We start from the raw sequence: 26,616 nt of genomic DNA, 5'->3' as shown, positions 1-26,616 counted from the left end.
TCAGTTCACAGAAATGAAAGCATTTTTTTCTCTCTGCCCTCCTCTGGAGGCACACCCCTGGAATAAGTTTAGATAAATGAGTCCCAGCAGCTACCACAAGAGATTGAACGTTTATTTCATCATAAAAGTCCAGCAGATAAAACTATATACAGTAATCCATGCACACTGTCCAATTACACAAACATTTAAAACCTGATTAAAACACAGTCTGCACAACAGTGGGACAGCAGGGCAAAGTTTCAGTTCAGTTGGGGACGTAGTCATGTTTGTATTTTGGATGCTGCTTGTAGCCCACTCTCTCCCCAGCAATCAGGCTCTGGATCACCCACTCTTGCGAGACAACAGGCAGCCGTAAAGCTTCTGCACACTTCAAGACACCAGCTGGGCAGGAAAAATCAGTCACCACCACGTCATAAACACCCAAAGCAATATCTGCACGGGAGGAAAGACAGGCATCTGTCAGGTGGAAAAAGAAAAATCATCTTCTCTGCAGCAGCAGATCAGTGTTTCACCACTATCAATCTCTCATGTCCTCTCATTCCTAGCCAGTGAATTCTCTTTGTAAAAGCCAAGACGAGCTCTACAGCAACACTGCACCTTGCAAGTAAAAGATTCTCTCTAGTCCAGATAGAAGTGAACAGAACACCAGCAGCCAGCACCACAGGTAGGACTAGAAACCATGAGACCTCAGGCTGTGAGTCCTGGGGCCCACATCATATGGAGTGGGAGGGACAGATGAGCTCAGGAGGACAAGGAAGCACAATTTTAGTGGCCTACAGAAGGTCCAGGAGCAACTCTTGCTTATTCCTCCCTTTCAACATAGGCTGGAAGCTGCTGGCTCATGTCCTGAATGGCTGCAGCATCTCCACTGGAAAGCAGGTTTTCTAGATGTTATCTTCGATTACATTCAAGCAGAGCTAGTGCCTGCACTGTGCCCTCCTTTGTGCTTACATACAACCTAGTAAGCCATCCTAAAAGGTTTCAAACCATACTAGAGACCACAGGGGCAAGGGATTCCCAACTACTAGCCCTGAGAAACTGGCCAGCAAGTACCTTTGTTGTGAGCATTTGAGCAATGCTGTTTAACACATGCTGCTCCCCCCGTCATGAGGATTTCAGACCACAGATCCAAGAAGTTCTGCTGCTGGTCTGACACCAGGAGAACCTTCAGGTTATAGAATGGGTTTTCTCGTGGGTGCCTGTAGAACAAAGAAGAAAAATGCAGACTGCTGAGAATACCCAGTAGTTTGAGACTTTGAGGACCATTATCTACTTCTAGTCAGCTGATTAGCTCTCATACTGGTTCTTTGAATACCTTGTGTACCATGACCTGTCTTACCACCCCTCCTGAAATATTTGGAACAAATATCCTCTGTTTATAGATAGTAAAAGAAAGCTAGACAACTGGTGGGGTGTGTGTGCAGCAGCCTAAATCCAAAGCTAGGCTAGGTTCCTCCTTAATCCTGAACCACCTTTTCTGTGCATATCCAAAATGCCTCCACTTGGACAGGGCTGAGTGTGCAGGCATTGGGCACCTGCCCAAGAGCCCACAAAGATTTACAAACTGCTTCTGTCCACCCCTCACCTTGCTTGCCTGGGGAGCCTGACCTGACAACTGTTCTCTCAGAAGAGACCTACTGGACTAGACTCCACAGAAAATGCAGCAGCTGGCTCACAACGTACCAATGGAAAAGGAAATCGCAGCAGTATTGCTCTCCTTTATCCAGGTAATTTCTGAGCAATTACAGAAGTCAGCCAAGTGTGTGGGAAGCCTCCCCTGAATTGCATATTCCTCATGAGGAGACTGACATCTTTCTTACTTCCCAGGAGACTTTTTTGCGTATATGGCACCCAAATGTACCTCAGCTTTAGAGGTGACTGTAAATCCAAGGAAAGAAGTGTAAGTGCTGCTCCTATACAAAATGGAAAGCATGGGGACCAGAACTAGGGACACCTCCAGTACTTGTAGTATTCAAGAGTCTCCCAAATGTAAAAAATTGTCTCCAATTAAACCCTTGGTCTGTGGACTCAGATCACGGCTATTTGGCACTTACCATTCTAGCAATTTTTGCTCCTGGAGGCTATAACCAGCTGGCAAGAGGTAATTCCGAAAATTTTGAAGCTGGTTAGCATGACAGCTGTCACGGACCCAGACGTGAGACACACAAGGGATCCCTCTGGCAAGGCACAGCAAGTATTTCCGAGTTCGACAATGCTGGTCCGCAATTAAGAGACACTGATATGCTGCATTACACTTGAGGGAGAGAAAAAGACATGTAAACAGCAGACAGTGCTTGAAAAAACACCCAGAAGTTATCCTGCTACTAAACACTCTAAAGAAAACAACGGACACCCTGACTTTCACATCCATATTATTTGAAAGGTGAATTAGGTAAATTCTGACATCAGGAGAACCTATAAAAATCACCTATTCCACGCTATGCATTTCACAGGCAAAAGCTCTGTCTAGTAGTTTTTGTATCATAACTGTCTCTTCCAGTTCAGACAAAGGACAAGTGAATCTTCTAGTTTGAGACTCAGTAAGTCACCACAGAAGAGTCTGCATCCTCAGGCAAGATGCCCAAAGAACAATTTACCCTCTCTATCAAAAATCTAAATATAAGTAAAAGTGACACTAAATGAGATGAGTTACCCAACTAAAGCTGGCAAGTGAAGAGCTCTGCCTCTAAGTGTTCCCAGGCACAGAGCTGTGGTGAGAGCACGTCTGCAGTGCTGCAACCAGCCCAGGTTTGCAGCACAAACACACGATGCACTGGGGCAGGCCCAGCCAAGGGCCACTGGGATGTTCAGGTGGTGGAGACACTGAGAGCTGAGCTTATTTCAGCTTCAGAAGGGAAGGCTTGGGTGGTCTTATCAATGCATATTCCTGATGATAGGAAAGTATACAGAACATGAGCCAGACTCTTCTCAGTGTTATCCACTAAGCGGACATGAAGCAACAGGTACAAAATGATATACAGGAAATTCCATTTCATTTTATTTCCTTTATTTATTTTTTTTTTTTAATTGGAAGTGGTCAAACACAGGATGGGGCTGTCCAGAGCGGCTGTGAAGTTTCCATCCCTGAGGATACTCAAACCCCAACTGGACAAGGACCTAAGCATTCTGCTCGGTTTGACCTTGCCTTCAGCAGGGGGTGGACAAAATCAGCTACAGAAGTTCTTTCCCATCTCAGCTATTCAGTGACTATCATTCTAGATTAGTAAGCAAGCCCTTACCTGGGTTTCATTGAAGTCTTCCAGGATATAGCCAGCTCCTGCTCGCAGCTGCCGTGCTATGTAATGTTTGTCATATGGAGTCATGTCTAAAAATTCTACATCAGAAACAGAAAGTTCATTTTCTGGCTATAATTTATCTGCTTATGTCCATAAGGTCCTCAAGTCTACAGAGCCCTTATCCACTCCAGTAATGGATCTTAGCCTTTCTTGCAAGAATATCTAGAAAATACCCTTGAAAGAGTCAAAAAAAAAAAAAAAAGAAAAAGGGGGGGGGGCAGCAGAAAGGGAAGCGCAGCACTGGCCAAACAAGCCAAGTGAGCACCTTATCACTTGTTCATGCTGCAGCTCATTGCGTGAAACGTGACCCTAGTAAAGGCAAACTGGAGCAACCCATCCAGGCTTTCAAGTACTGTGTTTCCAGCACTATCCTTTCTCTCTCAAAACCACCCTTCTCATACTATTCTGACACCACGGTTCTCAGTAGTTTTCATATGTTTCTTAACTTGCCCTATGACCATCATTGATCTTTGCCACATTTCAGACTGTAAATTCTCTAAAACAAAGACTGAGTCTTAGGTCTTTTCTGCAAAGGATCAAAGAGCAAAACGGTAAAACAAGCACTCACACGAATGCCTGATCAGACAGCATCCAGCATTTTTCCTAAAGCCACAGCATTCCACTTGGAAATGCAATGGGTAAGGTTTGCCTCACCTTCTTCCTCCTCACTGCTCCCTGCAGGACCATCTGATGGCTTCTGGTGATTGACCAATTTGTCACTGGGTGTTGCCATGGTGAGGAGAAAGGCATAGCCCAAAAAGAGGGTCTTATTGTGGGGCAGGGGTCCATGCTGGTCCTCCAGGACTGGGGCATCTACAGCATCTACACCTTCATGGGTGCTTACAGACTCCTCAGCTCTGACAGCCCCTGCAGAGACAGATGCACCGTGAGTCTCAGAAGTCAGGCTCAGCACAAAGACCACGAGTAGAATCTGGGATACGTTCAACTTCAGTTATTGCAGTGGAGGAGACAGAGGGAGGCAGTCAGGATTGTGTTAGGATTACACTAGGATCGGTTTGGATCTTTTACTCTTCTGCTTGCAAAGAATCTTCAAATCAAACTCTGAGTCACTAATGGGACAATGTTCCCCAGGCTATCCTGAAACACCACCCACGGCTGTGAAGGGTCCATTTAACAGGTAGACATTTCGGGACTGACTAAACAGATAAGAGAGAGGCAAATCACAACATTAAGGTCAGAACATTTCTAAAATGTACAACTGAAAAGATGGCAGGTAAGTACTCAAACTATGCTAAAAATGTCTCTGGCTGCTGAATGCATCCAGGGACAATCAGTCTCTAAACCTGCAGGGCAAACAGGCAATCTCATCTACTTCTTGCTTATGGGAAGTGGAAAGATCAATTACAGAAAAAAAATAGCTGAATGCAAGTTTAAGAGCAGAAAAAAGGGTTCTCACCAGTCTTTATCGTTGCTGACTTGCGGCCACGTTTAGCTGGGGATCTCTCATCTTCAGAAGCAACGAGTTTCCTTTTCCCAGACAGTGTGCCGGGTGGGACACGTGGGCTCTCGTGCCCTTTGCGAGTGGGAGTTGTGCTGCTGCTGGAAGTGCTGGGAGAGCCAAGGTTTCCACGTCGCTTCCGCTTCCCCTCCACAAGATTATCTGTAATACAGTATGCATAGATTAGTCACTGGCTGTCACTGAACTTCACAAGCTTCCACCCTACGTATCTGTACAGAGGTGGCTAAACTGAACAGTAGTGCGAAGGTTCACACGACCACCCTCTGACAGAGAAGAGCAAGAAAACAGATCTCTCACTTGGGTATCTTCCTTCCATACCCTGACTGTTCCTTTTCCTCCCAGTGCTGCTGAAGAGTTTGTACCACAGCAGCCGTGCACCAAGTGAGAAGGAGCACAGCAAGCATTGCGGTCCTAGAAGCAGAGCGCTCTCCACAAACCAGATAACACCACTAAGTCTCTGAGCAGGACACAAAGCAAAGATCCCACTACAAAGTTAAGTACCAAAAGCATGGTTGAATACCGACAGATTTACGCATCAGTAATTTGTATCTGGAACTAGACGCATGTCAAAGGCACAGGACGCAGAACAGCACAGCCAGCAGCTGAACAGCACCTCCCTTACCCAGACTGATGTCAGCTGCTTTTGTCAGAGGGGTGACAGGTTCATAAGGACCCAGCCCAAACTGCTCCCGGAGCTTATTGCCTTGTTCCAGAGACAGGATAACAGCCATTCGTTTATACCACTTCCTCTGGCCTTCCTTCTCAATGCAATAGTACAGCTCTCCAGACTCCTTGCGGTGCCCCTTCACCACACCTGATGAGACAGCAGGTAACACCCGTTATGCTCTGGCTCCTCGTCCTCCTGGACAAGCACCCATCTCCTACCATATTCAGCAACTCAGAAAACCCTTGATGGAGCTCAGGCACCACTCCTACCTGCACTAAAGTACTCGTCCTCTGAGAGTGCAGTCACCTCCGTCTCCAGCGGGATGGGATCACAGAGTAAAATATCTTTTCCTAGCACATCACATTCATATCCATCATCAAAGAGCAGCTTGTACTTTCCTGCCCCAACATCTTGGGTAATCATCCCAGAATAGAAGTACCCATTTGAGGACCACTTTGCTACAACTCTAAGGCCTACAAAGCTGTTCCCAGAGGATGAGTCTGCACCGTCTGAAGGACCAGTCACCACTTGTAATGGGATTTCTGGAGAGTCACTACGTAAGGCACAGAAGCCAGAAGCGTCAGATTTCTCCCCTCCCTCTGGCAGGCGAACTGGATGAGTAAATGATTTCTCCTCAGCTGATGGTGTAGTTGAGAGATCCTCCACACCTGGCAGTCCAGCTGAATCTCTGCAGAAAAGAGATAAGCAGTCCCAGAAGGAAGAAAGAGAAAAGCACTCGCAGAAAGTTCACGAAAAACAGTTACTAAACAAAGAATACTTGGGCAAGATGCTTGCACGTGCTACATGCTATCACCAAAACCCAGCTCCTGAAATAATCAGTACTCCTTCTTCTGTCACATGAAGACAGCAGCTCCCCATTCTCTTTCTTAGCAATAAACTACAGTTATAGTCTCTTTTTTCCAGGGTACCTTGTTGCTGCTGTTCGAGATGGTGGGCGGCCTCTTCTGCCTCGCCCCCGAGGTGTCCCGGGTGCTCTGCCTCCCTGGCGAGCGCCAGGCACAGAGTCCTCCTCTTCCTCGCAGGGCAGCGCCCCTGACTGGCTAGCGCGGACTGGAGACACTGGCTGACCAGCTCCTTTCCTAGGGCTGGAGAATTTATGAGTTAATTGTTCTGAAAAGAGAAGGCAGCCATTAGGATCCCCCCCCATTTTATCTGTGATCAATACTGGTCAAGAAGTCTGCCTCATCATCGCTAAGAGCTTAAGCAAAGCAATGCCTCACATGGAAACGAAGTACTTCTTTAGGAAGAACAGATGCAAAAGCAAGGACTACCTCCTTATTTCTGTTCGTCAAGCCAAGATCCTTCCCAGAAAAGAACTGGTTTAGGGTCTACCCTGCTTCACACTCCGCCCAAGCCAACTGTTCACTTCTGCAAAATACCTGTTCTTCCCTTCCCAAGGCTCTGCACATACCTTAATTTTCCTAAGACGCCTCTGCCAATGGGTAAAGCAAACTCTCCAGGTTCTGTCCCACACACTTTCCCCTTGACAGCTCCAGTTCCTCGCCCTGAGCTGCTGCTGCTGCTGTGCGTGGCAGAGTGACCACTGCTGGCTCCGCTGGACGTGCGGTGGAGGCTTGAGGCCTTGGATGAGAAGGAGCTGACATCACCGAGGTCCCCAGAGGTCAGTGAGGAGCCCACTGCAGTTCTAGAGGAGGATGTGTCAGTCTCAGACTCCTGGCACTCCACCACAGGCCCCTCAGTTTCCTTGAAAGGAAAAATAAAATAAAAGGTTTGTCAAGGGTGACGTATTTGCTCAATGGAAGCTCCAACGCATTTGCTTGATGGAAGCTCTACAGCCATGAGGGAAAAGCACAGCCAAGGTGAGAGCACATTAGTGAAACTGAAGACAGCCCAGCAGATCCAAGTCTGGCCAGATCAACGGCAGACAGTGTCTCTCACGGCACTCACTGCTGCTCTGTACAGAGAAGTCACTTTAAGAAACCAGTCAACGGGACAGAGCTTGGTTGGTGTCAAATTAGTCTGGCTTTGAATAACTCCCACCCTTCGCGAGTCTGAGAGTGCAACATTTCCAGGAGACACCAGCAGCCTCTGGTTACTAAAGTCCAAGACCAGTTTCAGACAGCTGGTCCTCTGGAGCCATTACAGTTTTATGGATATAAAAATATGTATCTACAAAATAGCGATTTCCAATGATGGTAGATAAACTGGAAATGGTTATATGATTGTGACTGCACAACCTATGTAAGCACATTTCAGGACACTTAATTCTCTATTTTAATGTTACAATAAGCAGTTTCATGTGCAGTATCAGGTGTGAAAGTATAAGCTTTGCACTGATTTATACTTTTGTGTCATTTCTCATTATAGCAACACAGCACAAGACTCTTATGTTATATACTTTTATAATAGAATAGCAGTAACATTTTATTGCCAGCAGGACGATATCATTACCATGCACATCAAATCAGCATTTGGCAGCTATCTTTTGAGATTCCCTAAAGATTTTCCAATTAATGAATGAACATACATCAACACAAGTGTACTAACAATAGACTTCGGGTTTTTTGTTTGTTTTTTGTTTTTAACTTGCTTTTTGTAGACCTCTTATAGAATTTGGTCCACAGGACTATAGTTTAAAATGACACTGAGCTACAACACAGGCTAAACTACCTCGTATAGTTCAATTTTACAGGCAGAAGTGATTTTTGCTTACTAATAGAATTTCTGCCCATTCTGATATCTATTTTGACACACATAATAAAGTCTTCCGTCCAGTTCTTTGGGAAGGAAAAAAAAATATTCAGTGTGTTTTCAGAATCCTGTAACAAGCATGAAACACAACAGCACCAGGTTTCATCATGCACTAATGGTCTGCATGTTTGCGCATCGTCATCACACCATGCTGACTTGTTCACTTGTTTTCTGTAGCCGCAACACATAATCTTTTAATTTAATTAACTTTATTTTTCAGCAAACATATCATTACATTTATCCCTGAAAGGAGGAACCTACCTCAACTACTTTCCGTTCCACCTCTACACCATTTATGTAGTAAACATCTGTTGTAACCCGCGTAACAACAGTGCGCACTTCACGAATAGTTCGCGTGTGGCGATGCTGGACTCGGCCTTTGGGTGGGTGAAGAACGTTAAACTCCTCCTCTCCCTGTAATAAACAGGACAAATTAAAACCAAGACATTCCACAAAGAAAAGCAAATCACTTCTGGGTAGAGCCATCTCTGCGGTACAGTTTCTCCTTACACATTCAAGTACTGGAGTAGGGAACCTTACAGCATCTTGTTACAAATCAGAACATAAGAGAACCTAAACAAGGGAGAACTGAACATATTTTGCTGACTTGCTAACAGGTAGAGGAAGGGAAATCACAGCAGTGCAAGGAGGAAAAAGCAAACTTGCTTAGCACGGCTTCTGATAGTCTTTCGTTCAATGGACTCAGACATATCACATTGATGTTGCTCTGCATATTTATGGCCCTGTTCATCTCCTGTTTCCCCGAGGACACCCTATTCTTAGCTCAAGTTTAGAAAAAACTATTTTTCTGGTCTTTGTGTTCACAATATACAAGTTGTAACTGCAAGGCAATGAGTTTTCCTAGAGTATGCAATACTTTCTGAAATACTAATTCAAGGTTATTAATCTTGTTAGAACGTTTCTTCACTCAAAATGTCCTGCAACTCCCATCCTCATCCAGCAAAAAGTGATTTTTTTTTTTTTTTTTTTACAGCATTAACTACATCTAGACACAAAAAGAAACCAAAACAAAAACACAAGGAACCAAACTTTGTCATATTTTTCCAGAAAATAAATATGGAGACATTTACTTCCCAAACTTATGCTGCCCACTAAGTATTGCTGCCTTAGCAGCTGTGTGCAGTTGACACAGGAAAGCTTGCGACATTAACATTTTACAGTAGTCTTTTGGCTTTTTTTGAGAGAGAACCTACTGTTAGTGAATGTACTGGCTGAAGGGACACCTTACCATTCTAAACAAGTAACATTAAATCCAGGCAGCTTTACCCCACCTGGCTGTGCAGAGAGTCCGTGTCCTCGGCAGAGGCGTTCACGAGCTTCTCCCCACTCTCGGTTTGGACGCCAGTATCTTGCCGCCCAGGTCTTTGCCCAGACATACTGGTTCCCACTTCCACCTGCCTACAGGTTTCTTCTGAGGTTTGTGTTGCTGTTGTAACAGTTGTTGGGGTAAAAAGACAGTCTGCTGTAGTTTGGATCCCTTTATTCCTGGTGTTTGCCCTCCTCTCTTGGCTTTCATCAGTCTTAACAGCCTTACTTAGTTTCTTCTGCGTTCTTCTCCCTTCCTCTGTCTGAGTGCTCAGGGTACCGGTCTCCACAGACTCCTCATCCTCTGCACCAGGCTGTTGATCGCAGTCCTGCTGTGGCCTCTGAGAAACCACGACGCGTCCACCGCCGTCAGTGGCCTTGTGTTGCTGGTACTGCCAACCACTGGGATTTTTATGTAATTCGGCACCTTCTTGTGTGCCAGAAAAACCGAAGAGATTCCCCCTGCAAACCAGTTATACACAGATCAAAATTATTGATTAAAAAAGCAAGACAACCAATATGCTGCCACTCAACTGAAAGCACTACTGGCTTGAAACTGGAAATCACACCTAGCAAGAAGAGGCAGGAGCATAAACACAAATGCTGTCCAATATTTTCACTAGAACTTGTCTGGCCGGTCAGCAGTGCTATCAGGTACTACACAGGACCGTACGCTGAGCCTTCCTAGATGCACACACTGGGCTTAGAGAGCGACTGTCTGCAGTGCCCTTCTGTCTGCACAACACCCAGCACTGCAACTCCCTATTCATTACGGTCTTTAGTGTAACTGTTCAGTGCTCCTGAAATATGGGTTACTGTTTCTCCGTAGACCAGGACCTCACTGCCCCATCCAAAGACAGAGTGGCTAACGCTGAAGAAGCATATTTCTACAGCTGGTCCTCCAGCCAGCACCCTCATCACCATAAGATACACAGCAGGACAGTCCTTTTCAAAGCAAGCAAAGACAGCAAAAATTGATGGACTTGGAAAAGATACAACAGCAGAAACAATAACAAACAGTAGTTCAGAAGATCTCGAAGGAGGAGAAAGAAAATACATTTAAAAAGCTGCAAGTATGATGTCAGTTCTCTAAAGCCCCAGGTTTTACTGAAGCACATTAGCCAGCTGGAATCGCATCGCTGCTCAGTCAAAAGGTAAGTCTGATGACCATGTGAGGTACAAACATACAGTACTTATCATACTTACCCTGTTGTCCCCAACCTTCTAAGTCACCCAAAGACAATGACTTTGTGCAATTTCTTTGATGTAGAAAATGCACATGTGCATATAAATCCAACCAGGACTGGCAGGCAAAGACTGTGAGGAGTTACCTAAATGGAGAAGCGGAAAGAGCATGACCTCTGGCCTCATCCTCTCGACGAACTTCACAGACACGACTAAACACAGATGATGCTTTCTGGGAGCTAGCAGTGCAGATTTAAAACAAACAAACAAACAAACAAACAAAAAAGCATCAGGGAGTGAGAAAATCCCTTATACAGCAAAACAAGAGTTCCCCAGCCCCTTGGGAATGCAACAACTGGTACTGAGCTTGTTGACCTAGACAGCCACAGAACAAATATGGTGGTCAGCCTCAGAGGTCAAGAAAAAAACTGCAACTGCAGAAGCATTTCTGTCCTTTCTGCAGACACCCTAACAGCCAAGAGCAACGTAACAATTCCAGAAAACGCAGTGTGGAAAACCACAGTGGCATCAGGACTGTCACCACCTGCTGCCCCTGGTACCCAGCAGGGCACACAGACATTTATGGTTACTTCTCAGGATTTTCATGACACCGCGAAGTATTGGGAATGGCAGTCATGAAGCAGACCCTGAGAGACCAAATTCAACATGTACCTACAAAGGCAGCTCATCCTCCAGCAGTGAGGAATGGCTGCCACCCCTCCTCAGCACTGAGCCGTGACTTCCATCCCGCACGCAATCCTGGGACAAGAGACTCTGAGCTTATTTCAAAGTTTTCTCACTGCTTCAAACCATACAAACCATACTCCCCAACAGCTAAAAATCCAGTAAGGCCTTAAATGTGAGGTAAGAGAGATACACATAAATCAAGAGACCAAGGGAGTAACTTCTGCTTCAGTCAACATGTTAAACTGTGATTTCAGTGTGTCGGTGACATGGCTATCTTTCAATCAGCTTCATATCAAAACCAAAATTCTCTTTCAGAGATCCCAAGCGATTCTTCGCGGAAAACTGCACAATGAGGAAAGTAAGCAGGAAACCATGTATTTGAAATTTAAGAGGTGGATATTGCATTCCAGACTGCTGAAGACATGAATTTCTGCTTTGATTGCAACCAGGAGGCAAAATGACATTAGTAGGAAGCACAAAGCCTGTAGTGAAAGAGCAGGTGTGGCACTGACCTTGCCCATGTTCTTTAAAGACTGGTGCAAAATCCAAAGAGTTAATGTTGTGGCTACTGTTAAAAGAGTTCCCTGCTTCTGTGTCTCATTTTCTTTTTTTTAACCTGCTGCTAGTAACAAGCAGAAGGATCTACCTGGACCTTCATATTAAGTGTGCACAGCAACAAGCCCAGTTACCTGGCAACAGCCCCGGCAGCAGCAGAAGATCCATCTTTCTTGTCGCTGGCTGCAGGCTCTGAAACAGGAGGGAAGGATTTCAGTGTCACCTGTCACTCTCCTGCCCTTTCCCCGTGCCCCAAACTCAGGGAAGAGAGAGGTTGAGTAACACAGACAGAGGGTGCCTGGGCCTCCCCACCAAACTTCTCAGCATGGCCCTAAGTTTCTGCATGTTTTAGACTATTAGAGCAAATGTGACTGTTCTGATTAAAACACAGACAAACCTTTTTGTTCAGATTTTACTTGTAAAATATTTTCCCTCCCAATATAATCAAACTTCAGTTCCTATCCTGTGACTTTGCCGCTATACATCACAATTTTCAGTCTGCTGGAAAGAACTTCCCTCACAACAGAGGCACCTCCTCTCACTCCATCCTTGCTTAGAGCATTGCAGAAACAGAGAAACTAAGTGACACTGCCCAAAAAGAAAAATGAGAAAAGTTAAAAACACTCAGACTATCTTGGGGAATGCCACAAAGAGGTTTTGAGCTAGGGCTGATATCTAGCAGGACCTGCATGTTTCATCCTCTTACTTTCCAAGCTGAATGGCAGGGACTCCTCACTCCCATCGTTCACAGGGGTAACAAGGTTCATTCGCAGAGAGAGTTTTGCATCAGCCTCAGGAACCACCGGAGAGTCTCCTTTCTCGCACACTCCTGACACATCTGCTGATACCATCGCACTTTCCACAGTGACATTGCTGGTCCCCATTGTGCCCTCTGCTGTAACATCACTAGTCGCTATAGTGCTGTCTGGGCAGCTATCATCCACTGAAGACAGGAAAACAAAAAAAAGGAAAACAAAAAGTAGCTGCTGTCATTCACACTGCTGGAGTTCTGTTCTGAAGACGCTCCATTGCATGTGTTATTAGTAATAGTGCAGTAGTGGAAAGTCCTAGAGCTCTGAAGCCTCAAAGTTCTGTAGCACAGGTTTCATCCTCAGCTTGCAACAGAACATTCTACTGTTACCCAAGCAGAAATACACACTTCCTTTCATCCAGCAATGGCAGGGTGTTGTTTTGTGAAACCAGCAGAGAAAATCTTGCTAAAGGATGATGAATACTGGAAACAAGATTGTTTTAGTCTAAGCTCTTTCACCACTCAGAGGGGTCTTCTGCATTCTTTAATGGAGTTGTGTGTGGGAATGAGATGAGTGCAAGGAAGACATGTTCCATGCCACTCCAGACTCAGGGAGCAAACACCTTCAGCAGAGAATCAGGAGAGAACATAGCAAGGGAAGTGTGGAAAAGGGATGAACCCTCCCCAAGGAATACCAGTGTTTTTTGCTAAGGTAGGTTTGAGTTTTCCCATCAGATCCTGCATCAATAATCAAAAGCTTTCAAAGAGGCTTCCACTGCAGACCAGAGCCCTTTGGTGGAACTCACCAATTGGGGTGCTGTGTCTACGGGGTCCCATCTTCAGCTGCCCCAGAAGAGGCGGCGTTGTGCTGGCCAAGGGCTGAACAACATCCCCCTCCTTTGGCACCGGAAAATGAAACGGGGTTCCTAAAGACAGAGCACGCCAGGATTAGTCATTTTAGGGGACTCGTTTGGTCCAAATACCAAAAACACAGGTTCACTGTGCTATGGAAACAGGGAAAAGCGTGACCCTGGGGCTGCCCTGTACAAAACCCTCTGAACAGTCACTAGTTTCAGGACAGCTGCTCTGACTGGTCTTCCTCACCTTTTGTGTTAAAAATCTCTTGGTGAAAATGTGGGCTGTGATCAACTTGACACAGTTTTCTCCAGGTGCTAGACAAAAGTGAGACTAAATATCCAGAAATGAATAGGACTTTACAGAATGCAGCTTTTTTCAGAATGGCTCAGGATTTTCCACAGAAAAGGGAGATGAGGCCAGAAACAGAAATGAAGGTTAGGACAGAAGTGAATTAGCAGAGCTACGTGTTGCCTGAATTAATAATCCAAAACTTACCCAGAATTATGCTTTATCATCAAACAGCCTTAGATAGAAGGCCAACAGATACAGTTCAGGTAGCCACCACCATCCTATAACATCTTCCATCTTTCAGTATCAAAAGACCAAGTCTTTCTTTGGCCCACTTTGTCTCTCTCAAGTTTGCTAATGCTGAAGGAAAAAAAAATTCCATTTGCTTGGGTAACATTTTCATGGGGAGAGCTGAACGTCCCAGCACGACACAGACGGCAACCACCAGCACAGTGCAGAACTGCACTCCTGATGGAAGGGACAAAGGAGCCTCCAACTCTGTGTCAGGCTGAGGGATGCAGAGCTGTCACTGCTTCTCTGCCAGGGGACAGGGACGTCCCACCATGTCTCTGCATGTGATGCCCTGGTCCAGGCAGCCAGCCTGCAGCGCTGAGCCACTCCAGCGCTGCTCCCTCTGCTCCAGTTCTCTCCTACCCACCGCCTCTGCATGGCATGCAGCACACCAGTCACGGCACACCGGCTGCAGCACACACACCGTGGCTCTCACCACACCAAGAGCTCCTGAGAAGGCCAGCGGGAGTGCACGCCACTGTTTTCTGTGCATGCAGAACAGAGGGGAAAAAACCCAAACCCCACCACCCAAAGAACCCCATGTCTTCCATTTAAGTTTTGCCTTCTCTTCCAAAAAGCCCTTTCTTAGCTCTGCTCTCACTAGCACAACTATTTAACAGACATGACAAAAGCTTGATGACATACATTCTTCTCCATTGGTAATTCATATCTAGCTGTGATATATCAAAAGGACCCCATTAGAATACAAGAAACAACTTTACTTCCAGAAGTCTTTCAGATTAAGAATCATCACTCTCGCCACACCTGAGGCAATGTTAAAAAGGCAACCTTCTCAATAAGGTATCAATATTTACCTGTGATTCTGTCCTGGTTTTGTTAAAAACAAGTTTCTCTTTCAGTGAATTTTGCCTGTCAGCTAAAGCCTTCATATTAACTGCATTTTCCTGGAGAACCAGACACATGTTTTGGTAAACCTAGCAATGGAATGCAAACTTATTGATAAGCATGGATGGACATCTCGCGAGAGGGGCGACGAGAAACCAGTGACCAAGAAACTGACCAACTGTGTATAACATTCCATTCACGTGAATACTTCATATAAAAGTGGGAGATCACGAGGATCTCGGCCCTTTTCCCTTTTGCCTTTGCTTTTTTCCTTCTGCTTATGGCCGACATTAGGAGAGGATCTTGCCAGTCGTCCCTGTGAACTGAGGCCTAGTGAGAGACTGAATCCAGCTCCGGTTGGCTGCAGAGTCTAATCCAGGACTTTGATTGCCAGCTCTGCAGTTGCTGAGACTTTCAAGATTGGTTTTGTGTATTTTGTATTATTTTCTCTATTCTTATTAGTAGCATTAGTAAAACATTGTTAATTTTTCCAACTCTCTTCTCTCTGTCCTTCTTTTCCTCCCGATCGCCTGTCCTGAGTGGGAAGGGGGGAGAGGGAGGCGCAAAAAGGGGGAAGTGAGGGGAGAGAGGGGGTTAACAATACATCTGCCAGGGTTTTATTGTCACCCTGCAATCTTAACCCTCGATAGATTCTTATCTTATAGTGTAAGATAATACCTTCATTCTATTTTTCAGTAACTTGAGTTTCTTCTCACCAGGCAGTTCCATACTATTCAAAGGTTATCTTTCTCTTTTGAGGAGTACAGAACTCTATGTTTGAAAACAAAGCCAACTAAGAGGCAAAAGTTCCACAAAACTCAGATATAGCATCCCACATTTCTTGTATAACCACATAGCATGTTAAAGGGATTTCAATGTATCAGGACAATACCTGCCGAGTCACAGCTTACATGTGAGTAAAAAGCCATTCTACTTTAAAATAATCTCAAGACAAATTTGCTGTATTCCTTTCTATCTCAAAGCAGCTCTATACATCCCCACAAAGAAAATTCTCCTCCGAGGATGAAAAAAAATAAAAATAAAAAAAAAAAAACAATAAGGAGAACAAGAGGGAAAGTACAGACTACCACACACCCTTTCCTTTCAAAGATTCCACTGTTGTTGTTTCTGGGAAACAAAAGAAAGTTACAAAAACTCTTGAGCATTGTCAAGGTCACAACATTCTCAGTTTTCAAAGCTGTTCTGTGTTTCTGTCATAAAACAGAGAGAGTCTGTGGAACAAGACTTACCATCCCTGCCTGCAGGACTGTGACAAAGGGGAAGAAGATGAAGGCACTTTATGTTTGTAACACAGTCACTTACAGCACTGCTCTGAAGAGATGCTGTTCAACACACCCCAGATCAGTGCTCCCTGAAACACTGCAGATTACATACAGCTATCCTGGATATTATTCAGAATAAACACCTGTGAACTACCAACACAAACCCACTTACCACTGCAGGGACTGGGAGATTCAGCAGCTGCCTCCTCTTGTGCCTGCATCTGCTCTTCTTGCTCCAGATCCCTTGTCCTAACAGTGTCCTCCCTGTCCTTTGGCACCTCATTCTCTTCCTGAGTCACCAGCATGTCAAGCCCTTTCCCTTGAAGTGGTGGCTGATTCCCCGTTACCATTATCTGTCCTAATTCCGAACAACCTGGATGTTTTTTGGCACACATCGCTTCTGATGGAACCTCTCTCTTCAACTTTGGAAACAAATGGTTGTGCTGTTGCAATAACTCCTCTGCAGGAGGCTTGGACAGACCCTCACTGAGCTGTGGCATGGTTTCCAAAGCAGCCTTGAGGGACAGTTTATCTGGGCTCTCTGCCTCTCCAGTACCAAAAGTACAATCTTTTGAAGTTTCTTTTCCCTGGATTTCTGGTTTGATTTTTTCTAATTCTTGATCAGACAAATTTTTGCTATTTTTACAAGAACCATCAGCAAATTCCACTTCCATATCTTCATGACACTCTACTTCATTTTCAAGAATAAACCTCTGAGAAAGCGTTGTATCAGCAAGGGACCCATCTTCATTTATTTGCTTCTCTTTTACTTGCAGTTTTTCTTCTTGTTCTTCACACTGAGTCTCGGGAACTGCCTCAGGTTCAGGAGTCTCATCCAATGGACTATCTCCAGACTGTGCTTCTCTACCTCCAGTGTGTGGCGGAATCCCAGGCAGTGCAGATTGATCTGCAGCATCTTGACTTCCAGAAACATGCTCGATCTCTTGATGAGCTGTAGGAGCCAACGACCCATCTCCTGCTACATCTGCACCAACTAACTGCCTCACAGGCTTCCCTGCAGTCTGCAAGTCCTCCTTGTTTGCTTTTTCAGAGTTTTCAGAGACGTCTTGATCACCTGCAACCAGCCTGAGTTTTAGGTTTTCATTCTCCACAGAACAGAGTCTCAAGTCCGAGGCCTTGTGTTCAGGAGTGATCTCTACCTGTGTGGTTTCACTCAGAGAGCCTGCGCTGACCGTTGGGTTTGTGGCCTGGCTGCATTCGCTTGCAGAAAGCACCAGCTGGCAGGACTCAGAGGGCTCTGACACAGAGTCACCTGTGGACATCTTTGACAAAGCATCTCTAGGTCCTGCTAAGCACAACGGGGTTAAAGCAGCAGCTTTTTCTTCTCCTTCATGCTGCTTCTCAGGGCTCTGAGTTGGAACAAAGATATCCTAAAACAAAAAAAGCGGGACATGGAGCATCAGGGCATCCCAAGTAGGACTGTTAATTTGTTATTCCTAGAGCATTACACTGAATTATGGAGCAGAGCAAGCTCACCACAAAACTATAGATTAAAAAACAAACAAAAAAAAAACCAAAAACAGAACAGCAACCAACAACCACAAAACACAACACTTTTTTTCCCCCATTTATGAGAGTCATCATTGCCTTGTTCTTGCTGAGAAAAATTATCACCACTTATTACTTTTTAGCACCTCTGTGGCAAAGTCAGATACAACCCTTGGTACCCCTCTCACACTACCAAACCATGAAGTACTGGGCAAGTACGGCAAATTAGTAGCTATTTTTAGTCAAATAACCAGGGGCTCTAGAAAGATTCTCCAGAGGAATCTATGATGCTAGCATGACACTGCTGGCTAAGGAGAGGCCCTGCTTTGACTATTGAAGTCTCTAGCACAATCTTTATTTTCTGCCTTAAGGTGATGAAATTTGTAATTTTAAGCTATAAAGCCACCAACTGTCTGTTAAAACCCTTTGAATAGTAATAACTTCCAGAATCAGAAAGCACAAAGATAACAACAGATAATAAGAATAAGCAATTTGAAAAATGCAGTAAATTAATTCTAGCCTTATAGGAGAATACAAATGCTTTATTACAAAACAGCTTCATGAGAGGAAAAAAAAAAGCACAAAAAAGGTTTCTAGCATAGATTAAAAGATATCAAATTATACATACAGTAATTCACTATGCCCTCTTAAGCTGTTCCACATTTTCTCTGCAGGATAAACCACCACACAGTATGATCAATATGTAACCATGACTTGTGGGAACAGGGAAGCTCATGAGAACCAGCTTAGCAGGGAAGCTCAGCACAGAAGCCGAGGCTGACTCAACACACACCTGCACCAGCCGCATAAAAACCTCGGAAAAGACAGCGACATGAACCCTTACGTGAGAGAACTCCGGCTGTGACGGCACCGGTAACAATCCAGGAGAGAAGGCTGGGGCGCTCTGGGACATGGGGGTTGAAGCCTGTGGCAGGACCAGCGGTGCTGGTGGGAGGCAGGGGATGGTCGTCTCCCCCAGCGCATCCCCCCCCTGTTGCTGCAGCTCTCCTTCCTCTGGGGGGACAGGGGGATCCATCTGCTCAGCTGCTTTCAAAGAGCAAAATATACATCATTAGCAAAGTTTTGTGCTGTACCTAAAGTTTCCAATGTTCTATTAAAAGACTTGTCTTCAGTGGCATATGCAATTTCCTCATGCTTTTATGGGTGAACCTAAAATCTTCTGTCCAGCTGAATTCTTTTTGGAGAAAAAAAAAAAAAAAAATAAACAAAAACATCCATATCTTTAAGTGGGGGGAAAGTGTTTTGTTAGGAACTCACTTAACTATTTTGCTACAGGTCTTGAACTTCTACAACTAGAAAAAGGTATCTGAAATTTATAGAAAGCATTTATCTGAGGTTTTTTTCTTTGCCATCTTTATTAAAATGCAACCAAATTCAGACCCCAGCTAACAAAACATCTATTCTAAAAGTATTACTATTTCACATTCTGTGAGAGGAATCTCACAGAAAGGAATTGTGATTTTGTATTATACTAAAAGTCTGAGTGGATGGATACCTTGCCTCTGATGGTGAACGGGTGCTTAGAGAAAACATTTAAGAACCAAGGTATCACGTAGAATAATCCCTCTTTTGGCATGATGTTCTAGAATACACACATATAACACACAAAAGCTTTTAAAAATACCGTGTAAGTCATCCAAGTGAAGGTAGAACAACTGTTAGGATGCAGTCCTCCTCTGTCCTTTCTATTGCCCTAAGAGTATGTACAAATATCTGCCTGGAGCCAGCACGGCTTGTCCCTAAGAATGGAAGACAGTTGCAAGTAGCAATCTGTATTGCAGACAAAGTATTGCCCATCTTTCAAATGAAGGGGAGCGAGCTGACAGTACTAACTATGACAGCTACATAGGAAATATTGACAGCACGTCAGCATCCGAGTCAAAAATATAGATCTCCTTTCACCTATCTCTTTCAGTGTTCTCAGTCCTGCTTTAAATATAATTTTAGCAGATTTTGAAAAGGCTGCATGCTCAGACTAAACCAGAGAGCACAGAAACACAACCACAGAGCAGTAAGCAGAAAATTTCACCTTTTGCTTGCTCCTGCTCAGTAGGACTGCTGGGGACAAGAGCACTGGATCCAAAGGCAACAGGAGGAGAAATAACTAGGCCTGAAGAGACACTGCAGACCAAGAAAAGGGAACAAGGAAAAGACGACCATACATCATTCAAAAATGCATTAACTTCTCCCCAAATGTAGCTCCAGCTTGTTATGAGTCTTCTCATAAAAGGAGAGTGTCACGCATCCATTAGCAAGAGACCTGAGAAATGGCCATTGACCCCATGGGAATCATTAGCTCATTTCATCACAAAATAAAGCCATGACCCCCTCATAGTGCAAAGTTAAAGCACTGATTGCTTAAAACCAAGCACAAGTCCTCTAATAAATAGTGGTGGAAATGCAGTGTGGGGATTTTTTACTTACGTTGAATGATTCTCCTGCACAAGGGATCCCTGTCCAGAGAGCTGCAGGAGGTGCAGGCTGCGGGCAGGGGTGCACGCCAGAGAACTTCCCTCTTCCACCCGGGTTATCGCACAGCCACTCTCTAGAGCGGTTTGGAACAAAAGGAAACGGGATTAGAAATGTGGCCAATAACCAAGTTGATCAGAAAATTCTGAGCAATGACATTCACACTACTGCACAGCTACTTCTCAGGCAGGCAAGGACAAGCTGATTTTCTCACAACGCTGGAGGACAGCACATGAAAGCTCAGGATGTGAAATGTGAGTATAATACAGTTCAGATGGAAAAGATAAGTTTGTACCTACAAAACAGACTTTTATCAGGCCAAACTGTACAAGGCTCCCTACTTGGGAATTTTAAGACAAAAGTCCCCAATGGCTACAGTAGCAGCACAATTGATCCAGCACAAGAATGCAAATCCAGGGAAGTTTCTTCTGAGAGCCCACTGTGAGCCGGGGCTGCTACTCAACCTTCACACACAAGATCATACTTGTAGAGCCACAGTTGTGCACACATTAAAACTAAACATTAGGCATAAAGCGAGCCTTCATTTAGCTCATGCTTGATAAACTGTGACAAAAATACCTTTCAAAATGGTATTTTCTAGGCCTTTCACTATTAGGATTGTCAAGAACCTACTTCTTTATTAGCCTTTCAGTTGCAGATACTAAAACCAGACAGAGATATAATCCTAGCAAGACATACACTGATGACCTGATCCTGATCCTATTTCATGTAACTTCTTCTCTTACAAGGAAGGAACATTAACCTAGGTGACAAATAAGACTGACCAAAATCGTGGAACAAAGATTTTGATTGCAGAGGCCTGTCCTGTCCCAACAGGAAGGCCAGTTCAGAGGAGCAAGGTGGAATGTTTTGCCAAAGGTACCCAGCATAAGAAAGCCAATGATATCTGCCTGCACTGTTCAACCACACTTCAGACTGTGGGTCTCTACAAAAAGTATTATTATTGCCAGTTTCAGAAGAGGGTAAAAGGGTTTTTGTTTTGTTCTTCAGTGGGCACAGACGGAAAGGAAATTAAATTTATTTAACAAGCCAGTGTAACTGTTCTAACAAGAAGTGGCATTTAGGCATTGCTCCATGGTACAGTGAAAGAGCTCATGGCCTTTCATTTGCACAGCATCCCTTGATTTTAGCAGAAATTATGTGAAAAATATTCATAGCACTCTTCACTCTAAAACACTACATGCCTAAAAAGATCAAGTAGGGATGAAGATTATGGTGATCTCTGGGATGGACATTTTGGCTCTGCTTGTCTGTTGTTACCTGTTGCATTATTCTCAGGAAACATCTCTTCCTGAGTTGACAAGATATCCAGCTCCTCATGGTCAGAATCAAGGGATTTCTCAGTTTTAGTGGGGTTGCAGACAAGCATTTGTTTCTCAATACGCTCTTCTGCTTCCTGCAGAGCCCTGGAAAAGCAAGACACGTTCACTGACCTGAGAAACTGGAAGTAATACTGCAACATTGTACAGATGATGTATTGGCACAGATGAAAGGAGTTAATCTGTGTATACCACAGGAAGAAAAAAAGATTAAAATGAAGATCGACCTCTCCTCACAAAACACCATGTTCATCCCTGACAAGTTACATTTTCAGAATCATATCTAAGTGATGCTTAAAGGAAATTAAGATCATTCTACTGTTCTGTTCAATGTGGATTCTAGGAATTTTGTTTAACCTCCTTTTTAATATTATTTTGTGGCAGAATATGACAATACAACATGTGCTAAATATTATTCTGTCTGGCATAAAAGATATATAGAGAATTTTCAACAAACTGAAGTTTCACATTTAAAAATAATTAAAACTATAAAACCTACAATAGTATATACTCAAAAGCATCCTGGAATAGCCACCACTCAGCCTCTGGGTTTCTCTTGTGAGGCCAAAGCCTGTGCTGCAGTAATTAAGTTATTCTGAAATCACTTATGTGACTTAAACTGAATTATAACTTTTAATATATTCCAGTTATTTAAGAAAATTATTAGTATACTTTAACCAGTGCAATCTCCCTTAAAAATAAACCTATTGATATCTTTGTGTGTAAGAGTCTGACACTCCTTAGTCAGCACTACTGCAAAAAGGTCTCATCACTACTTCATCTTCACTTTTCTCTTTTGTGTTGACGCCTGAACTCTCCTACGCCTAAAAATCTAGTAAAAAAAAAAAAAAAAGACACAAAATAACTTCCAGTATGTCAGCAAGAGACCTACAAGGAACAGGGACTGTTTTACCTTTCAGACTCCTCTGGCTGGTCTTCCACAGCAGCATGTGCTGCTGCACTGGAGGCAGTTTCTCTGCTGTCCCCACACGGTTCTAGCAAGAAAGAGGGGAAAAAAAAAAAAAAAAGTTCTTACTTGGGCCACCTGCATTAATATATAAAGAGAAGAAAATGTAGTTCTGTAACTCTCACAAGCTGTACATGGAAAAAATAATCTTGATCTATCAATGATAAAAACAACAATAAAAAAGGACAGGATGAAGTTTTCATCAGGGAGAAAATTCAATATCAGATTTTCTGAATATTCTGGAAACAAACTAGGAAGGAGACGTGCAAGAATCACCGACAACACTTGGACAGGTACAAGAAAATAAATAAACTAGCAGAAAGGAAAGAGAAGGCAAAACTATTTTCAACTACCAATGAGCTGTGAACTCATTTTTGAAAACTACTAATACTGTATTTCCTGACAAAGAAACTTAACATCTATAATTTAAAGAAACCAAAGAGAACTGACAGAGCAACAAAAGGACAGCTCAGATGATTTTCACTTACCATGCTTAGTATCATTCTTCACAAGTCTGGAAGCAGGGACAGCAGCTCCAGGGTGAAACTGGTGCCTCGTGTCTCCTTCATTGGGCACAAAGTCACTCTCCAAGTCCTGGCTCTGTGAGAGCTCTAGAGCTTCAAAATGCAGCTGTGACATGCCTGTATCTAACAACAAATACCCATAACTAACATATATATCCCTAAAAAAAATTGAATAAATAAATAAAAGAGCCATCTATCACTTTACAAGGGCAAAATATACACCCTCTAACAAGAAAAGTATTCAGGCCATTGCTGAAAATCTGAATAAACTAACAGACTCTGATCTCAACTATACTAATTAAAAATACAGTAATAGAACTGAGACAGTGGCCATTAACTCAGAAACCAGTGTTAATCAGCAAGGTCTTATGTAACACCATTAGGTACTGCAGCAGATTTGGATTCCGTCACGAGAAAACAATCCTGATAACGCAGCCCATGCCTGAAAGTCCTTTGACGACAACAACCACTATGCCAGGAGTTCTTTACTCTGCCATAAAAAGGCTCCATCTCCTAATGGTCATGATGCATCCATGTCTCTTCTCAGCCATTCCCTGCCTCCAAGATCCTTGTTAAAAACGGTATGAATTCATCTTCTTTATTTTATTCAAACACCAAAGCATATAGATCACCTTCCAGAAAAAGGCACCAGTCTCTGACCCATTATAACCGGCACAACGCCTAGTGAGACAAGTGAGGCAGCTGAACTGCAAAACGACACAGACAGCTGATCAGATTCACAGCCCTAAGAAACCTTGGAACAGAGACGTTACCTTCCACACAGGGCGAGGCAGCCCGGTCCTCAGCATCACCTTCAGCTCTGCCCCCAGCTTTAGCAAGGGCACTGCAAGAGAAAGGCCAGTTCACATCGCTCCGGGGTTTACACTCCTTCCCCCAGCCCCGAGCAGCGCGGGGCTCCGGCGCTGCAGCGGGACGGGCGCGGCCGCTGCCCGCCCCGCCCCGTGTTCTCAGCCGGTCCCCGGCGCCCAACCGCGGTTCCACAGGGCGAGAGCCCCCCCAGGCCCGGGAAGGCGGCCCCGCGGCCCGCTCCACGCACCTGCTCTCCTCGCTGGGCGGCGGCATCTCCCGAGCGCGGCGGCCCGCGGGGTCCGGGCGGGCAGGGCCCTCCATCGGCTCTGCAAGCACAGCGCGGCTCTTACCTGCGGCTCGCTCCCCAGCCGCGCCGCCCCCCGCGGCCGCCCGGCTGCCGGCAGCCCCGCGGACGATCTCCTGCAAGACAGACGCACGGTCCGCATCAGGTCAGGGCCGGGCCGGGCCGCGCCGCCTCCGCGCCGGGCGCTCACCAGCACAGGGCTCGGGCCGCGCCGCACCGGCAGCCGGTGGGCCAGCACGCCCAGGCAGGCCTGCTCCGCGTCCCCCGCCGCGCCCGCGCTCTCGGGCTGCGAGTCCTCCACGATCAGGCGAGGCGTGTCCTGCTGCGAGAAGCCGGGGTCCAGCTGGCTGAGGCCGCGCTCCATGCAGCGCCCCGCGGGAGGCGGGACGCCCGGCGCAGCCCCCGCACCGCCCGGCCCGGCCGCCTCACGGAGCCACGCTTCCCGCGGCCGCCATCTTGCCGCGCGCCGATTGGCGGCGCGTGACCGGCCCGCCCCGCGCGCCGGCGCCGTTCCCAGGGGGACACCGCCTCTCCCCGCAGCTCCGCGGCGGCTGCGCCCCCGCGGGGCCGGAGCCGGCTCGGGCCGTCTCCTGCGGGGGAACCCGGGGGACGCAGAGCAGCCCCGGCAGAGTATTAATACAAAGCATTAACAGTTACCTTCCAAAATTCCTGGAGGGTAAGGAGGTACCTGAAGATCAGAAGCAGCAAATGTGCCAGTCACTCCTTATCGAAATTCCCTTCAAATCCTTGAAAACTTTGATAACCAATTACCAACCAAATTACCAGTTTGTATCTAGAAGATAACAAGGAAAGGAGTTAGCAGCCAACACAGGTCTGTACAAAGCACGTAACATTGATTGATTTCTTATGTTAGAGCAACAGGCTTTACGGACAGAAGAAAAGTGGGAGAATAACATCTTTACTATAAGACTTGGGGCAGTACCTATATGGGGTTCTCACAAGTGAACAAGGGAAGCATATCTATGGTGAAGTCTCAGTAAGAGGAGTAAAAAACGTGTGGAATATCCATCCCCTGACAGTAATCACCAACAGTTCTGTGTCTAAACAAGTGTGTTGAGTGAGGGTCTAAACAACAATGTACTATTCCTATTCTGTTCACTGTTTTCTTTAATCACCTTGGTCACAAAATAAGTACACTTGTTAAACCCACAAGCACTCTGAAACTGAGAGGGACTGTAAGTAGCAGAAGAAAAATTTGTTAAAATGGTTTGAAAAATTGACAAAGTACAATGCAGGAAAGAACAACATTCTGCAAAAGGAAAGAACTGACTGCACAAATTCAAGATGGGGCCGATGGGCTCTGGCTGTAAAATAAAGCAATCGGAGATCACAGTACCTGACACACTAATCAGAAGAAGGTGCAGACAGCAAGCACTATGCTCACGTACAGTATGATTATGTTAGCGCAGGGAATCATTGCTGTACCGTACACTGGCAAGGCCTGCGCACAGCGCTGTGTCTGGTGAGGACACAGCCAGGGAACTGGCTGTCCTAGCAGTCCTCACAGAGAAAAAATCAACGGCAAATAATTTATTTTTCATATTCACAATTTAGAGGACAATTGCAGATTTGTTTATGTGAACTGTAAATAGGTTTAAATCAAAGACAAAACAGGAATAAGCAAAAATGTTTAAAAATGCTAATAAAGCTCTGAAGATTATGCAATCTCTAACATTTACGACTTTTATTTTTTTTGTAAAGTAGTAACAAACCGCTATAGTTGACCATGGTCTGAAACAGGAGGTTGGACTGGATCATCTCCAGGATTCCCTTCCAGCCTCATTTTTCTGCAATTCAACACTTTTCCATGAACCTGGGCAGGCCAACACTGAGGGCTCAGTCCAGGTACTCAAACCTGTAAATGCCGAAGCTGCGTGTGAGTTTTAAAGCTGACTGCGCATTTTTAGTGTTGAATTTGTAATCCCATTTTTTTCCACCTTTTTTATGCTATGAAAAGAGCAGCGTGCTTTCTTTATTGTAGACAAGTCTTTGATCTAAAGATTGACTTTTTTTTCTGAGTCCTATAATGAATTATGAACGGAATGTGGCCACCTTTGTCTAAAAAACTGGATAGAAGAGCAAAATTAATCTTTGCATCCTTTGCCTTCAAACAAAACATATCCAGCACCAGACTTTCAATGAATGAAGGTATGAAGGCTGTCTGATTTTTTGTATTTGGAATATTTTACCTCAATTTCTTCATCTGTAATATAGTTTCTCCCTAGCACCTTTCTCAAGACTTTGCACCTCACTTTCTCCTCTCTCACCCTGGGGCCCTTCTCTACTCTCTTCAGGTCTGAATTCCTTCAATGTGTGTGCCCAGAACTGTACACAGAATTCTAGATGAGACCAGCACCACCTGCTGACATTAGCACTCTCTGATTTCTGCTGGAAATACTTCATCT

At 44.9% G+C, this 26,616-nt stretch overlaps 1 protein-coding gene across 1 annotated transcript; it reads right to left on the bottom strand.

Moving 5' to 3' along the window:
• Nucleotides 1-91: 91 nt before the first annotated feature.
• TP53BP1 (tumor protein p53 binding protein 1) lies at nucleotides 92-24,646 on the bottom strand. The gene is made up of 26 exons (XM_082061461.1): nucleotides 24,381-24,646; nucleotides 24,134-24,306; nucleotides 23,850-23,920; nucleotides 23,041-23,199; nucleotides 22,499-22,580; nucleotides 21,527-21,672; nucleotides 20,201-20,321; nucleotides 19,806-19,897; nucleotides 18,600-18,799; nucleotides 16,419-17,637; nucleotides 13,487-13,606; nucleotides 12,636-12,872; nucleotides 12,064-12,121; nucleotides 10,834-10,926; nucleotides 9,469-9,964; nucleotides 8,438-8,590; nucleotides 6,876-7,168; nucleotides 6,373-6,549; nucleotides 5,713-6,131; nucleotides 5,399-5,590; nucleotides 4,714-4,917; nucleotides 3,951-4,163; nucleotides 3,240-3,334; nucleotides 2,055-2,254; nucleotides 1,054-1,199; nucleotides 92-432 (listed from the first exon to the last, which is right to left on the bottom strand). Exons 1-26 carry the CDS (start codon nucleotides 24,552-24,554, stop codon nucleotides 245-247), a joined length of 5,721 nt encoding a protein of 1,906 aa, XP_081917587.1. The 5' UTR covers nucleotides 24,555-24,646; the 3' UTR covers nucleotides 92-244.
• Nucleotides 24,647-26,616: the final 1,970 nt, after the last annotated feature.

This window comes from Streptopelia decaocto, assembly GCF_964273445.1.
Source record: "Streptopelia decaocto genome assembly, chromosome: 9".
NCBI lineage: Eukaryota > Metazoa > Chordata > Aves > Columbiformes > Columbidae > Streptopelia > Streptopelia decaocto.
Note: the sequence above shows the minus strand (reverse complement) of the source record. Positions and strands in the feature narration are given on the sequence as shown.